General features: G+C 37.6%; 1 protein-coding gene, 1 long non-coding RNA gene and 1 pseudogene across 6 annotated transcripts; 2 read left to right on the top strand and 1 right to left on the bottom strand.

The window, feature by feature from the left end:
• Positions 1-10: 10 nt before the first annotated feature.
• LOC114919150 (up-regulator of cell proliferation-like) lies at positions 11-14,118 on the top strand. 4 transcript variants are annotated; one of them, XR_010665946.1, is made up of 4 exons: positions 11-648; positions 13,145-13,330; positions 13,449-13,506; positions 13,698-14,118. XR_010665946.1 is itself a non-coding variant. In XM_065952573.1 (2 exons), exons 1-2 carry the CDS (start codon positions 513-515, stop codon positions 3,105-3,107), a joined length of 1,236 nt encoding a protein of 411 aa, XP_065808645.1. In that variant the 5' UTR covers positions 11-512; the 3' UTR covers positions 3,108-3,198. The 4 variants fall into 4 exon arrangements, 1 of the variants encoding a protein (XP_065808645.1); XR_010665947.1 differs by lacking the exon at positions 13,449-13,506; XR_010665945.1 differs by lacking the exons at positions 13,145-13,330; positions 13,449-13,506; positions 13,698-14,118 and adding an exon at positions 7,102-8,315.
• On the top strand, positions 5,486-8,315 carry LOC136178569 (interferon-induced very large GTPase 1-like; annotated as a pseudogene).
• Positions 13,508-17,280, bottom strand: LOC109978930 (uncharacterized). Of its 2 annotated transcripts, none has more exons than XR_002277582.3 (3): positions 17,191-17,280; positions 14,214-14,351; positions 13,508-13,993 (listed from the first exon to the last, which is right to left on the bottom strand). It is a non-coding gene; the product is annotated as an uncharacterized lncRNA (long non-coding RNA). The 2 variants fall into 2 exon arrangements; XR_010665948.1 differs by lacking the exon at positions 17,191-17,280 and adding an exon at positions 14,502-17,184.
• Positions 17,281-17,474: the final 194 nt, after the last annotated feature.

The following is a 17,474-nucleotide window of genomic DNA, read 5'->3' as shown; positions in this document are numbered from 1 at the left end:
ATAACTTGCACATTTAGCACATTTACTCGACCACCCAGATATCTCAACGTTCCTGATGTTATATGCAGCTACCAGCTGAAACCTTCATGATGAAAATAGAAACAGAAAGTCGAAGCCTCGTTTGAATCAAAGTAACCATACACACTGAAATATCAACACTTGTGAAAGTCAGTGAAAAGGTTGTTTAAAAGATATTCTAAAAGACTGAATTGTCTTCCTGTTGGAACAGCAGCTGGCACATTTAGCTCTAATTAAGCACTGTATTCTTTCCACTGAGAGCCTGCACTGAGATTTAGCTGCAATACATTTTCTATCCATCTACGGTCACGTGAGGCCCAAGCTGCAGGGGCCCCTGCGAGGGGTGGGGCCGTAAAAGCCCAGATTTGGTGGCCTCTGGCAAATTTAAATGCCACTCTTCCCTCAAACTACTCTTAATTGTTGGATATGACTACATTTCTTGTTGCATATGAGTTTGCCTATCTGATTGTAAACATGTAGCCTAGTAATATGTCATGATGGGGGGGGGGGGTCTTTCGAAGTTCTGTGAAACTAAACAGATGGTATTTGATGTTGCCTCCAGGTTTGAAAGCACAGGAAGGTTAAAGGAAAGTGTGACCATGTCTTTTCCGAACAAAGAAGATCCAACAGGTACAATCTATTTACAATACTTCTACATGTTCATTATTCATTCAGCCTTTAGTTTTGTAATCCATAAACCATTCAAGCCCCATAAAGCATTTTACATCTAACAAAAACTATTTAAATGTAACAACACAACAATGCATCTCAGGTAAGAGGATAGTTATAGTAAGGGATTATAATCTTCAGTTCCAACTTTATAATAACCATCCAAATAATGTTGATAGATGCTTTATAAAATATTGACAAACCATGAACAAATATCTGGTCCATGTATCTCTGTAATATTTATAGATGTTTTATAAACCATCTCTTAAAGGTTTATAAATCATTTGGTCATCATTAACAAACACTTTATAAATTGTATGAAATGTTATAATATGTGCATCAATAAACTGTTAACATAACATAAATTATAGCATTACAAATCATTAGCAAACATTATTAACTATCATTTCATTGTTTGTTAACAGTAAATAACTATTAACTCATGGTTAATTTACGATCTATTTACCCTTATTTACCCTTTATAGATGATGGTTATTATAAAGTGTTACCGAAATCTGAAAACCCAGCAGCAACAAGACATTGGATAAATGAACTGCTGTCCTATTGCACTCCTGAAAAAATATGAGAAATGAATTAAAAAAATTATATAATTTAAGGAGAAAACCTGAAAAACTTTAATAAAATCTGGGATCTGAACATAGAGAAAATACAGAGCCATACTGGGAGAAGGGTGGGACATGGGAGGACAGGTGGGGGAATTTGTTTGATTTGTTTTGGGGGGGAGGGGATTTGTGTGTTCTTTATATTTATATTAACAGAGGATTTGCTTGTAAAGTTTACGTTTTTCTAATAAACAAATCTTTAAAAATAACTAAGAATAAAGGGTTTGACACTCAAAATGTTTAGAGCAGTTTAAATGAGAATCAGAGATAGTTATTGTGACCTTTTGTAGTTTTTAAAAATGTTCGATACAAACATTAACATAACAGTCAGTTCTTTTTTATTTCAGTGCTTAAAAAAAATAAAATCAGGATTTTCCAAAAATCGATATCGGCAGGTTAGCCCAGGTAAAAATTGGAATTGGACAAAGATATTGAATCAATGCATCTCTGGTTGGGACCCAGTGAAATTATATAGTACGGTTGTACATTTACAATTACTGTATATTACAGTTATAGACTTGACTTTGACTTGTAAAAGACTTTAGACTTGTATTAAGTGACTCGTGCCCATCTCTGGATATGACTTGCATAACTGCCAAAGCTACCCGTTTTTTTAGATAGATTTATAAGATATATTCAATAATCAATATCAAATAGAGACCTAATGTTGTAAACCTGTTCTCTTTCTCTTTGACAGTCCTTTTAAACTTTCTCTCACAACTTGGACTGGAGAGATTTTATCCTAACAAGCTCACTCTTCGGTCTCTCTTGGAGATCAACAGAAACAGTGTGTATGATGAAGCTGTTTCATCAGTGGAGGAAATACCATGGTGTTTTCTCAGGAAACTATTTAAAATCAATGCAGAATGCAGGAACTGTACACAATTATCAAAAAAAGATAAGGAGGAGGATGAAAACACAGATGATGAGGAGGAGGAAAACACAGATGATGAGGAGGAGGAAAACACTGATGTCTTAGACCTTTATACTGCAGAGGACTCTGCAGACAATAAGGTGAACCTTCTTGACCTCATAGTAGCACTCTTTCTTTGTGCTGACAGCTTCGTGCAACAAGAAATGGCCCTCAAAATGTCGATGTGCCAGTTTTCTGTCCCACTAGTGTTACCCTATAGCAACAATAGTCAGTGTACCTTGATGGTCTGGGCTCTGAGAGACATTGTCAAAGAGTGGCGTCCACATGAAATGTCAAGTTCAAAAGAGTTTGTTGAAGACAACATAGTCCAGACAGAACTACCCTTCTTCTCCTTTGTGAGGCTTAAAAACTGCACTTTATCCAAGTCCCAGTGTTTGAATCATATTCTCAGCCTTGGCCAGTACAACAACAACATGTTCCTACACAGAGATATGAAAGGAGGAGACCATGAAAGGAAGATTTCAAATGGCTTGGTAGAGGTCTGCTGGTACCTTCCATGTGGCAGAGAAAATCTTGACACATTTCCAAAACCAATTGCTGTCGCCAATCTGAGAGGAGACATTGGTCGGTCAATTACACAATTCAGTTTTCTTTTTCAAGTGTCGACTGCTACCTTTGTATTCCTGGACAAAGTTGAAGAAAACGAGCACAAGATTCTGACATCTCTTCAAGATGTGAGATCTAAACTGTACTTGGTTGTAAACAAGGCTGAGAATGCCAGAGAGGACATGATGACTGTCAATACCACAGTCAAAAAATTAGAATTACCAAAGACCAGTGTGAAAATCAAAGACCCACATGTAAATATGGTCAGATTTTCAGAGAAACTTTGTGTAACCATCAATAAATCCATGAAAAAATGAAAAAACTCGATAAAAAATCGAAAACATGCTTGACAAGGCAGTTGAACTTGGTCTGTCTCAGGATGAATGTACAAGTGAACACCAAAAGAAGGTGGCTGAGGAGATTGCGAAAGGAATTCGTGTGCGACCTATATCAGAGTACAAGAACAAAACACTTCCTTTACAAGGTGTTAACTGGAAAAAGTTATCACAGTTGGAAATGGAAGAATGTAGGTTAAAAAATTGCAGTAAGCCTTAGACTGGAAGAATATAAATCTGAACTAGAAAAAGAAAAACAAGAGATCATCAAGGAGCTTGGAGAACACAAACTATCCAAAGCTATGAATAGTTTCATTGAACAATCATCTGAACAGGACAAAGTGAAAAGAGATTTTTTCCTGAAGTGGATGAAGCTTAAACTGAATGCACATTTGGAGCCTGCAATGAAACTGTCCTTATTTCGTCACAAATTGACAGACGAATGCAACAAAAAGGAGAAAAAACGGGAAGGAGATTGCAGAACTGGATCAGGCTTTGCTGGAAAGCTCTTTGGGAATAAAGCATTACATGAGAGAGATGGGACTAATCTATGAGTTTTCCTCCCAGTCACAACACACTGATGATAAAATATCTCGACTCCCTGGTTTGGCTGCTGAAATGCTGTTGGATGGATATCCTTTAGAGCTTCTCGATGGAGATGCGTCTAACATCCCACAGAGGTGGGTGACGGATGTGCTAATGGAGCTTCACAACAAGGTTGGAGAGAAGAGCAGACTGTTGGTGCTGACTGTGTTGGGTGTTCAAAGTACAGGGAAGTCAACACTCCTCAACACCATGTTTGGTGTGCAGTTTCCTGTCAGCAGTGGCAGATGCACAAGAGGAGCCTACATGCTCTTTCTCAGAGTAGGTGATGACATGCAAAGCGAGTTGAACTATGACTTTATAGTTCTCATTGACACAGAGGGTCTTAGGTCACCTTGTTTGGCAAAACTAGAGGAAAGTTGTGAGCATGACAACCAGCTGGCAACCTTTGTCCATTGGTTTAAGTGATGTCACCATTATCAATGTTGCAATGGAGAACTCCACTGAAATGAAGGATTTTCTTCAAATTGCAACTCACGCATTCTTGAGGATGAAGGAAATTGGGAAAAAGCCAGTTTGTCATTTTGTGCACCAGAATGCTGCTGGAGTTTCTGTCCATGCAAAGAACATGACAGAGCGAAAACATCTCTTGGACCAACTCAATGAAATGACCAAAATCGCAGCCGAAATGGAAAATCATCCTTCCATACAGGTTATTCACCAGATGTGCTGGACTATGACTTGGAAAAGAATAACTGGAATATCCCAGGACTGTGGCATGGCACCCCACCAATGGCACCAGTGAACACAGGTTACAGTGAAGCTGTGGCAGAGTTCAAGAGAAATCTTCTGGAGACGGTAAAAAAGAGACAAAAGTGATCATGTGTCACAGATCCCAGAGTTTCTGGAGTGGATGAGAAGTCTCTGGAGGAGCTGTTAAGTTTGAGAACTTTATCTTCAGTTTCAGAAACACTCTTGTTGCTCATGCTATGACAACCTTTGCAAAGAGTTCAATCAGTGGGAATGGGAGTTCAGAAAAGAGATTTCCTGCTGGAAAACAGAAACTGAAATGGAAATCCTAAATGCTGAAAATGAGTCTGAGCTTCATCATTTGAACGAAATGGTCAAATCAAAAAAGTCAGAGGTCTCTGACAAAATAAAAGAACAAAAAAGAAAAATGGATCAGAAACTCAAGGACTACTTCAAGAGGAAAGACAGACAGGTGAATCTGATAATGAAATACAAACATGACTTTATCATCAGGATCGAGGGTCTTACAAATGAAATCCAACATTCAGCCAACAATGATCTGGATTGTGCAATTGAATGTAAAAAAAGTTCAAAAGAGGCTGAAGACCTTCAGAGAAATCACAGAGAAGTGATTGAAGAGCAGGTCATGAAACTTTTGAGCGACTGCAAAAAACGCACACTGTCAGACAAGGAGCTGGAAGAAGAGTTTGAAAAAGTGTGGGCTGCTGTCACTGTAAACATATCTGGCCTAAAAGAACAAGATATATCTGCCAGAGTCCTTGACCAGTTGAGAAAACATTTTGTAAATCTTAATGTCAATGAGGAACTACAGAAGATTGGGAACCTGAAAGAATTCGGGAAAGATCCATTTAAGGTCAAAACTGATCACATAAAAAATGACAAAGACACAATTTATGAATTTCTTTTTTAAGAAAGCTATGAAACGAGAATTACAGAGCCGTGCAGACAGTGTAATTGCATCTTGCAAACGATTTGTTGAAGATACTGCAAAGACAGACAGAGATTACCATGATTCTTTCACAAAGGATCTTTCTTTTATTTGGATAAAGTCGATGAATCCCTCAAGCAAAACTGCAAGAAATGCAAGCCCAAGTTTGCTATTGACGTGAAACTTCACCTTTGTGGATTTGCTTCAAGAGAGTTCCTTCACATGCACAGAAAATACTTGGCCAATAGGGATCCAAGAAATAAGCTGGAAGAGAAAAAGAAACAGTACTTGACAGACTTCATTGATCTGTACAAAGAGAGAGATCACCTGCCAATGCAAAGGAACTGCTTACGTCAGATTTTGTATCAAACCTGCTGTTGAGGAGTACATCAGTAGATCTCTGGGAGTCAACATTGTGGAGGAAATTTTGACAAGTTGCCATTCACCAGAGTACAGTTCACGCTCCTTTTTCCAGTACAACATTCTAAAAGAGTTGCTGCAAAAGGATGACTTTGAGAGTTTTGTCAAGTACATTACAAGGTATGAAATATTTGTTCAGGATTGGATATTTCAGCATGTCCTGCAAAAAATGTCAGAGGGCCAGACTCTGTGCAAACTGAAGATTAAAAGTCTGCAGGTCATAGTCGACAAAATCACAAAAGCATTAAAGCAGTCCACAAAACACAGTGATGGCACTCTGCTGCCAGACAACCAGGAAAGTATCCCAGAGCTCATCAACACAACATGCGAAAGTATTTAAATAAAGACATCTCAATTTCTGTGGAGGATGAAAAAACCATCCTGTTTCAGATCCAAAGCACATGCCATCAGTTTACAGACAGCCTGTTTAAATCATTAGATGACTTAAAGGAAGAGCTGAAGGAGGAATTCTCAAACTCTGGTGACATCTCTGAAACTCTGAAAAAACTCCCAACCAAACCACAAGATGAGCTCTTTAATCGAGTGTTTTGGCTGTGGAAAACAATGTCCTTTCTGTAAAGTTCCTTGTGAGGTTGGAGGCAAAGAACACAAGGATCATCATGCAGCTGTGCATCGTCCTCAAGGTCTGGGCATGTACAGAAATATAGAAACGGAGGAGTTGGTTGAAAGACTGTGTACAACAGAGGTCCACAGTGAAAGAGAATTCAGAAACACAGACACTGAGGGGAAGGGCCATCCTTATAAAGACTATACCACATACTATCCAGAGTGGCACATTCCTCCTGACCGCACCATCCAGGCATCTGACTACTGGAAGTATGTGCTGGTAAAATACAATGACAGATTTGCTGAAGAATACAAAGTCAAGCCTGCTGTCGTTCCAGAGTCCTGGAGAAGCATCACAAAGGAACACGCACTGAAAGGTTTAAAAGAAGCCTTCAACATAACGTGAACATTGCACAACTCTGACAAATATCCTTAAACAAGAAACATTTACACATCTCCTGTTCTTTGTGTGCAAACAGAGGAAGAGGAGTGACAGAATCATTTGGCACTGAACACGTTAGGGCCTTCAGCAAAACAACTTGTTTCATATGTTTTCCTTACTAAGAGAAATGGAAGTCTTCAAAGAAAGACAGAAGCTCGGCTTCAAATAGTTGAAGTGTGAACATCTGATTTATATTTTTTATGTTTCTATGTTATGATTTAGTTCATCTGATTGAAGCAGTTATGTTAAACTTTTTTTGTGTTTTTAAATATAACAATCATTTTCTTTTGCACATTTTCTTTCAGCACTCTTACTACAGTGCATGAATAAGGCGATGGCTCTGATGTGAGTTTCAAAGGACAAATCATGTCGTTTTTGTTGTTCTTTCAGTTACCTTTTGTGTTTACGACTTTCTTTTCTTTTCAAAGATAATGTCAGAAGGTGTGTACAATGTGAGGTCAGTATGAGTGACAAGCTGACCATGACAGATGATGAACATGAAAACAGAGATCATGTTGTTGTTTTTATATTTTGGAAGAATTCTGAGTTGTTTTTATGTTCTTTATGTTTCATGTTTTATTTTTTATGCCATTTTAACAAGTGTGCACAATAATGATGATGGCAATGATGATAATGTTCTTCAAGACCACGTACAACATGTGTTTTCTTTTGTTTGTTTTGATGAGAAATGAAACAGTTTGTTGTTTTTTATGTTGTTGTGTGGCTCTTTGTATTATAACTGGTACACACAGTAAAGATGATGAAATGATGATTTACTATACAGAGACCATGTGGGGGAAAAAGAGATGATCTGCAGAGTTTGTGTCTGAATGGTTCATTCATTGAATCACATTTAGAGTTTTGATTGTCCTGATTAAATTATGTGTCACAAGAAAACTAAACGTGTTGGATACAGTCAGAAAATAAGAAATGTTGATGTCACTGACCTTGAAGTGCTGACTAACATTGTTTGTTGTGTATTTCTGACATAAATCTTCTTCTTGTGTTTTTAGTTATATTTTGGCCTTGTAGTTTTAATGTTTTTGCTCAGTCATAGAGCTACAGTATAGTGATGTTGATGTAGTGGATGATGACGTTCTAGTACAACAACAGTTTGAAAACAGATGTTTAAAAAAAATATTCACAAGTTTGAATGTTTTTACTTTTCTATTTGTATTCATGTTAATCTTTTGATGTGTTTTTGATTTAGTCAGTGAATGTGATTTTAATCTTCCTGAATTTGATATTCATGTTTAAAAGTTGTCTGAAGAGGCCGATAGCAGGAAAAGTGAGGCCAAATGTTGTTATTTCAGACAGACGATGAGTTCAGCAAGCTGGACGTGATATTTACATGTTCTTATTTCTGTTTTTGATGTTTTTTGATGGAAAATGTTTTTTTCTTTTAATTCTTTACGACAAGTGATAAAGATGATATACTGTATGTATAATAAATGTGAAAATGGGCCTGAAGCCACAAATGTTGAGTTAAATTGTGATTAAAGATTTCAGTAGAAATTAATTTTTTCTTCAGTCTTCTTTTGTTCAGGCTGTAAATAATAGCTGTCAACAATCACTCTTTCCAGCTGTTAGTCAGAACTATTAATAATCTGTGTGACTGAAATATGGGATAACACGTGTCTATAAACAGCAGTTATCTATTTTTGCAACACTACAGTCTCCAAACAGAGTAAATTTACACTGGATAAAATGTTTGCAGAGTGGGGTAATCTATTAGAGGGTTTACTTTTATGTTACAATACTACATCTCTCTCAAATAAAATTGAGGTGACAGGAAATGAATTTCCATTGCTTACATCACTGAAGAACAATATTTAAAATGTCACAACATGCTCTCAGTTCTTAGAGGTCTAGTTCAGAAAAGTTGCCAATGAATGCATGTCATCCCCCACTCTGTCCTCCCAACATTTCCCGTCTCTCTTCAGCTGTCCTATCTAAAAAATGCAAAAACTGTCCCTCTGAAGAACATTTGTACGGGCTGTTTGTGTGCAAAGCAAACTGATATTTAGAGACAATCATTCTAACTTCAAATCAAAGAACAATAACATGAAAATTAGGAACATTAACATAATACGTCATTAAGATGTTAGGAGCTAAAATGAAAATGCAACAGAGAAGTACAGAGTAAGAATTGTGGGATATGAAGTTTGGCTGGTGGATTTTCTCCCAGTTGATTAAAGGAGATAATTGTTTTTAGTTCTCTTAAGATGAAAACAATGATTTGATCAGATAATGTTCATTGGCTGAACCAAGTACTCGCTGGGTCATAAAGTCTGCTCTCATACACAACACATCACTGACAACTGAAGGAAAAAACCACAAGGGGGCGCTCCGATCACACTCTTTAAACATAAAGATGAACACACCTGTGTGTCTGCTTATTAAGTTTTATTTGTCCACTCAGTGCTGAAGTCTATCCATGGAAATGACTTCAATTCTGCTTCTAGTCTTTCTTACAATAAATTACTATATAAACTAATTTTATGGTTTTAAGCTGTGTGTTGTTCTTTTGTGTTAACAGTGTTTGGATAGGCCTATAGGTGTGTGTTTGGTGGTGTATTACGTACGGTTGGAGAAGCCCAGTTTCAGGCCCTCTTATTTTGGGGTTCACTAGCTGATAGTTTGGGAACTCCTGGTCTACCCAAATCAAAAGAAATATCTAGATCTCCCTATCCCATTTCTCTGAACAATGATTAAGGTCTTTTATATGCTCTTTTGTAAGCGCCTCAAGTTAAAAAAATATATATATGATTTGGTGCTATACAAATAATGATTGATCCATCTATCTATTTATCTATCTATCCAAATTTTATTTTCTGCTTTTTTAGGTTTTACTAAAAAAAAAAAAAAAAAAAAAAGAAAACACAGAAAATAACTATTCATTAAGTTAAATACTGAAACAGTCTTCAATTAAAAATATAGCAACACTTGGGCTGAATGTTCAACAAATTCATTTGGTAGAATTAAACCAGCGCTATAGTTCAAAACAACCAAAGTTTGGGTAGAATATATAAACCATCAGGCTGGGCTAAACAGGCTGGGCTAACCCTAACCCTACCCTTAAATAACCCGGCATGTAGCTGTTCTTAAATTGACCCAGCAGTTCAATCAAAAACTACCCAGTTTAGGTAGTTTTTAACCCAACATGTGTGCAGTATGTGCAGGTCCACTGCATGCACATCTTGTACGGTTCTGCCACCTGGTTTTTGCAGAACAGCATTCATGTTAAACTCAGGTGACTCAGACTGCTGGAGAGCTCTGAGGAGCTCATCTCTCCTCAGTGATTGAACTCATTGTGTCTGACTGCTGTTGTGATAAGCAGAAAACAAACTCAAGCTGTATGACAAATGTGGTAAAAAAATCAGATATCAGAGTAAAGTTTAAGTAGAATATTAAATCACCGATATTTTTGCCTCCTGCTACTTCCTCACCGTAGAGCATCTTCTTTTCTAGTCTTGTGACTACTCAGAGTACTTTCACACCGCAGGTCACACCTACACATTCACAACCTGATGGCAGAGGCTGCTGGGTAAAGCATCAGAAGTAACTAATCCATTCATACAAATTCATGCGCTGCAGACAAAGCAGCGGGAGTAACTTGGGGTTAAGTGTCTTGCCCAAGGACACATCAGACATGTTGCTGTAGGAGCTGGGGATCGAACCACCGACCTTCTGGTTAAGAGCCGACGACTCTGACCACAGCCACCCCTAACACTGTCAATTGGACACTTTTTTTAAACCTTTTTAAAGTGTGTAGCTTGATTGCAGATGTGCAGCAGGATTGATTGGGGGCAAGCTGTGTGGGTCCACACACAGCTCCAGGTGAACACACTCACACACAGGACAAACAGGAAAACACACAGAGAGGGTACAAAAAAGGGAAAATAGACTGGGATCCTCACAAGAATATCTCACACTCAACTTTAAAAGAGGAACACAGACGTCTAATAAACTGCACCAAAAACAATATAATTAACATTAAAACAACTCTTTAAAGGCACCAACACCACAAACACGACCATCATTTCTTCTGGTCTGGTTTCTTTGGATCAAAAATCATGATCTACCTCAACCTGCAGTTTGCTCAAAACCACAAGACAATTTATACTATCAAAAAGCTTTAATAATGAATTGTTTATTGATTATTTGTTTTTACTGGTAATCCGATAATGAACTCTGTATTTGACAAACACGGATACTTTATGATGTCTCAGGAATTCTGAAAGTTAGGTTCTTAATTATAGAGAAAACAGAAAACAGAACATTTTCCAAACACAAAGATCGTTAATGGTCAGTCTTATAAACTTTATTGACGTAAATAACGATAAATGTAAAATGTGTTTTAACAGATAACTCTGTCACCTCGTCATTCTCATCTTAATAAATTAAAACGAGCAAACAGTCTGAGTGAGTGAAAATAAATTGATTATGAAGGAATCGTTTGTGATGTTTTGATTTAAACAGACTTTTTGTTTGCCTTGAACTAATTCTGAAGAATACAGTATATCCGTCCTCTGCACAGACAGTGAATGTATGTAGTGTGTGTGTGTGTGTGTGTGTGTGTGTAGACAGTGTCTGCTCTAATACTGTGCGTACACTCCCCGTTTATTCACAAAGTTAAACTTTTCCCGACTGTTCGTAATCTGTAAAGCTCCACAGGTTCTTCCTGAAGTCCTTTACGTTGTTGTAAAAGGTAAAGTAACCTATGAAATTATTTAAAAGTAGACACATTTTCACTTTTTAGGACAGCTCGCATTCAAACCCGCGGCTGTGCGTGGATAAGATGAGCAGGTTAAAGTTGTATGTTGCAAAAAACAAATTTCATTTGAAGGGAAAAAACACATTTCAAATAAATACAACACCCTCAGCCCAGCCCAACAAATTCTCACAATTATTTCCAATTGATACAAACCAGTATCGTACTGTCTTCAGTAATAAATTAAAGCCCCCTCCCTGCCACATAACATTTTTGAATGTTGCCTGGAAGTGAATTATTTGTTGCTTTGAACATGATTATTGTTGTTTTTAAAATTTGACCAGATTTATGAACTTGAATGAATGCATGTGACTTTGAAGACAAAGTGTCTGCTTGTTCCCTCTACACCACATAGTATACTTTCCTGATTGCTCTCTTTAGAAGTATGCATAATGGTTGTAAGTTGCTTTTGTTAGTGTTGGTAAAGTGCCCCAAACTTCCACACAATAATTCAGATATGGTAAAACAAGTGAAGAATACAGACTATGCAGTGATTTATGGTCTAATAAGAGTTTTGCTGACCCGAGAACAGCAACGCTCTTCACCAGCTTTCATCAAACATAATTGATCTGATGTCTCCAGCAGATTTTGGGATCTTAAATTACACCCCCAACTTATTTTTTTATACCCTCTTTCAATATTAACATTATCGATAATGAGTTGAGCTTGTTTATCTATATTGTGGTTTCCAATCAACATCAATTTGGTTTTGTTCAAATTGAGTTACTAGTTATTGATGCTAAACCACTGTTTTAATTTAGCTGCTGCAGATTTGACCCAGAACAAAGATCTTTGGTGTCATAAGTAAATTAAAGGGGCCATATTATGCTTTTTCTGGTTTTATATGCTCTTCAGTGTGTTTTCCAAGTGTCCTGTGCATGTTTAGGCATTTGGAAAAATCAGCAGAAACATAGCTTCTCCTACATCCTCCTGTTAGCTGCAGCATTAGCTGCATGTAACGCTCGGTTCTAGCCCCCCTCGAAAAATGTTGACAGTGTGACGTCATTATCAGTGTGATATCACTGCTCTAAGCCCATTGGCTCGTTGTGGCAAGCCCTGCAGCTCATGTTGCACGCCCATTAAACTTCTGTGGCACGCCCACGATATGCTGCAGCCTGTGGTGTTTTGGGGGTCCAGATCAGCTTTTTACGGACTCAGAGCATTATTGGACTCTGCAACCAGCTGACATTGTTGTGGTTAGCCTCTCTCTACTCTGCTGTGTCTCCACTTCTGCATAAAACGGTTTTGTTACTTTGCATTTGTTTATTGGTGTGAGAAGCTTGAACAGTGCTAAAGTTCGGGTTTATGACCGTGGTTCGAGACCGTCTAATGAATGTAAATATATATATATATATATATATATATATATATATATATATATATACATATATATATATATATATATATATATATATATAGGCCATTCAATAACACGAAAAACGTAAAGATGTGTGCAGCAGGCACTTTATTTTGAAAGATATGTGTGGTCTGATTATTTAGCTATGAACAAGAAGACAGTGCATTTCTGATTCATGTTAGATTACCATGCTACATTTATTTTTTTATTTTTTCAGAATACATCACAGCAGATTGCAAAGACAACAAGCTCCAGTATCCCAACGTGTACCAAGGTTCCATGATGACGTTGGGTGGCAGACAGACTCCCCACAAATCTCAGAGGCCACACAGACATACCTACCTCCAAAGAGGTCATCAGTCCACTCACAGTTGGCCTGGGGTACACTAAGGGACAAGCAAAGGTACACACACACACACACCTAAAAAACTGTCCAACTGCTGAAATCTGAGCAACAATATCAGAAAAATGTGATTTCATTACATGATAGCTGATTTTAGCTTTAGCAACAACCTCTACAGGACAGCTGGTCTATAAGGTGGCATTCCTCAAATCCAAAAAAAACAGACACAACATACAGTGAGTTACAAATTATTTTATTTTTTAAACCCAAAAGCACAATCTATTTTTAAACCTTTAAAGTGATAAATACCTATTTAAATTTACCTTTAAATCTTTGTAAATGTTTCCAAAAAACAGATGAGTGTGAAAAATGAGCAATAACCAAACATTATGAAATAGATTTTTGTTCTTGAATTACTTTTTTACAGGATATGTCGGGGACTTGATGGCACTGGTGTTGGAGGAGGTGTTTCAGGAACCAGAACCATTCATGGAGGAGCTGCAGAAAATACCTGGCTCTCAAAAAGAAGGAGGGGTGGCTCGACACATGTCCAGGTGTAGTCCAGGAGCGGGCCAAAGCCAACATACTGTCCAGTCGGGTCAGGAAACTTGAGGCGAATCCTCAGGTCGACACACGACAGGATAACCACTATGCAGTTGTGTCCCCAAGTATCTCCAGCACCGGCTCACAAAGCTGCGATGAGCTGCCAAGTGTCTGCACAGCCTGTATGGAGACAATAAAGTTGGATGTAAAAATGTTACTTCTCATTGTATATTTACACGTATAGTTCTACACATTGAAATGTTTTTTTTAACCTTAGCTGAGAATAAAGAACTTTCAACAAATGATTTTCTCACTTGTTTACTTATATTCCTCTGAAATAGTGAAACTGTTTGATTAGAATGAATTTGAAGATGTAAATCATTATTTAGAATGAACATACTCTTCTGCAGTTCTCCGTGATGTTCTCCTCTGAAGATGTTGTGGATGTTTTGAAGTGTATATGGGTTTAAACAGTCCTGGATGTTTTTGGTACAAGGAACAGGCAGCGGATTCATTCTCCAGATGAAAGAAGAAGATACTGATCAAAATGAAATAATGTTCAATAAGAAGGAAAATAATGACAGAGGAGGAAACATTATTGCATGAGATATTGATCCAACAAACACGTGATTATCACCTGGGCTTTTGTAGTCAAAGTAAGTAAGTCTATGATGTCATTGATACTTACAATTGCTCATTGAATTTTTAATCACATCAAGGAGGTGATATACAACGCAGAACAAGGCAGACTTCACAGAAATCAGAGCAGACTTGGCCCACGTGGGGTCTTGCAGTGTGGGCACAACAAAGCGTAGCTGACAGACTCAGATCGGAGAGGGTGCAAGGAGGAGCAGTACATGAAAACAAACATGTTTTTTTGAACATTAGTGATTGTGAACGTACATTAGTAGGCACATAAATTAAATATATGAACCCATAAAAGGGCAGAATATGACCCCTTTAAACAACCTTCAAATTTCTAGTTAAAGCTGCAATCCATCCGCAGGAACCAGAAGTTTCAAATCCACATACTATCTTATCACATATTCCACCAGACTCCACACATTTTCTGTTGTTGATCTGTTTATATTGATTTAATTGATTGAAAGAAAAAAGTTCTCCATCCCAGTGCATCCAGATAGTCAATATGGGTTTATCTTTTCCTATAATAGGCGTGTCTACACCTAGAGCAGGTGTCCTTAAGGATATTCCAAAGTCCAGATGTGTTTTATAGAGCACTCAAGGACCTCTTACTGTACCCCTCTTTATACTGCCCCCTTGTGGGTTACGTTTAAGAAGGCAAGCATCCAGATGCTCCAGGTTGCCTATAATGATTGTATGTGTGAAATGAAAACCAAGATGGGGCAGTGCAAGTGAAATGTTTTGTAATGTAGGAGTCAACACGTTCCAAACTCTGTTGAGAAATATGATGTACAAATTTATCTGTCGCCTGAATGATTCTCATAACTATATCTTCATGCTGTTGTCAAATCCTCATCTCAGTGCTGTACAATACCAGTCACCTTTGTGGAAGCATTGGTATAATTGCCTTATACCTATTTTTTAACTTCTATGTCTTTTAAATGGACCTTGAGTCTTCCCAATAAAGCAATAATAATAATAATTTTCCTTTAATAGTTGTGGCTGCACCCAGAGCAGGTGTCCCTAAGGATATTCCAAAGTCCAGATGTGTTTTATAGAGCACTCAAGGACAACCTGCAAAGCTTACATCTCCCTGCAGGTTCAACTCTTTTGCAGTATGTGGTAGAGGTGAGCCCGAATTCAAAAAGGAATTCAGAAAAGGCACGAAAAATTAGATGGATACTTAACATCATAGTTAACATCATCCTGTACCTACGTGACTGTCAGTATGTGTTTATGTGACTGGTTAGTTATAAAACCTCTGGACCGAGACAACAGAAGAAGCAAACTTCTGAACCTTATCGTAGATGAAAGAGCTCTGCTCCAACTCAGAGTAGTTTTGTTAGATAAGATTAACTTTATTGTCCAAGTGAAATTTGCTCTGATGCAGTAAAAAATTATCAAAGTACATTCATTCATCAGTAAAACATGTCTGTAATGAAGATAATAAAAGTAAACTCAGTTGGGACACTAGTCTGTTGCTTTTCACTGGATTCACTCAGGTGTGTCGGCCAGAACACCACTTCAGGCCTTATTCCAGAATATGAATAACAAGAATGCAGAATTGGTTGAATGGCTGTTTACTTTTCTTGTAGTGAAACAAAATACAGGCATCTCAGTGGCCATTCAATATGACAGAGTATTGGGTCTTGTTGTGGCTTTCAAAGAAAAAGAATAGCAGAATATATACTTAAGGAACACAAATCTACCTATATAATAACATACAAACCTCTATACAGTAACGTAATAGGTTATAATATGTAAATAAATAAAGGTAAGCTACATGTCTCTTTAACCTAAAGTATTAAACACAGAAAGGCTGTCATAGGCTTAACAGTCATACAATCATTTCCCTATAAAAATACTACGATGCTTTTATTGTGAAGCACGGACATCAAATTATCCTCCTCGTGCAGAGAGCAACACAGTTAGCAAACTTTGTAACCAACAGGCAACTAATATAACATTAATATTAACACGGGAAAGAATAAGCATGACTCTTTTTCAACTACTGTGTGACTCCAACTGAGCCGGGGGACAGTTAACAAGCATACTGCGGTCAAGCCAGCCGCTCCTCCAGTTTACCTGGTGAAGTGAGCCGACCCTAAATCTGAAGTGCTCACGTATTCTGATCTTTACGGTAAATGCTCCAGACTGCAGCGCGAGCAGGAGGAACAGACAGAGAGAGCGAGTCTGTTATTAATCTCCTTTTCCAGGCAAAAGTGATAAATGCCGAAGTCTTAGCATAAAACTGGCTATGAGATACACGTGTATGAAACGGGAGCAAATAAAATACTGTTCAGGGAATAGCTTCGGAGGTCACGGAAATTAGTGTGAGAATAATTCTGCGAGTCTGCAGTAACTTCCGTTTTTCAAAATAAGGTGTTTTCCTTTAGAAAAAGAAAATATATATATATGTGTTCTTCCATAAGTAGACAATGATTCTGATATGGTTGGACTTAGTACTTCTTAGACTACATGCACAGGTACTATGAAGTACTTTTACTGTGTACTTTTTGAGAAAATCAACTGTCAAAGTCCCTATAAATCATTATAATGAGTCTGCTGGCTTGACTACAGTACAAGCATGTCGGGGCCGTGACATCGGCTAATTAGCATAACTACAATACGCCGAACATCTAAGCTCTAAACTCCGGCTCCGCGGGAGTTAACAACTTTGTCTCGACATTAAAGAACACACAATGTCACATATAAGACTTCAGGTTTGTACTCACTCTTTTCATTCACGCACAACCAACTTATGAAGTGATTACTCTGCACACTGATGGCTCATCTGTCATCGACTGATGCACACTGCTCATTACTACATGATGTAATTCGCTGTATGACCAGCAGGTGACACCTGTCCCCTATTGAGCACAATATCATCACATTAAACTGAACAGGAATCAAACACTATTTCAACATAAAGCAAAAACCTTAACATGTAACTTTGGGGCCTTTTCTACAATGTCAGTTAAATAATCATTAGATTTGGTAGCCTACATAGTTAATTACG

Source organism: Labrus bergylta, chromosome 3, assembly GCF_963930695.1.
Source record: "Labrus bergylta chromosome 3, fLabBer1.1, whole genome shotgun sequence".
Taxonomy (NCBI): Eukaryota; Metazoa; Chordata; class Actinopteri; order Labriformes; family Labridae; genus Labrus; species Labrus bergylta.
Note: the sequence above shows the minus strand (reverse complement) of the source record. Positions and strands in the feature narration are given on the sequence as shown.

Coding starts and splice junctions, on each gene's coding strand:
- LOC114919150 (XM_065952573.1), top strand. CDS start 513: ATGATGGGGGGGGGGGGTCTTTCGAAGTTCTGTGAAACTAAACAGATG. Junction 649..2,007: donor GAACAAAGAAGATCCAACAG/GTACAATCTATT, acceptor TCTCTTTGACAG/TCCTTTTAAACTTTCTCTCA.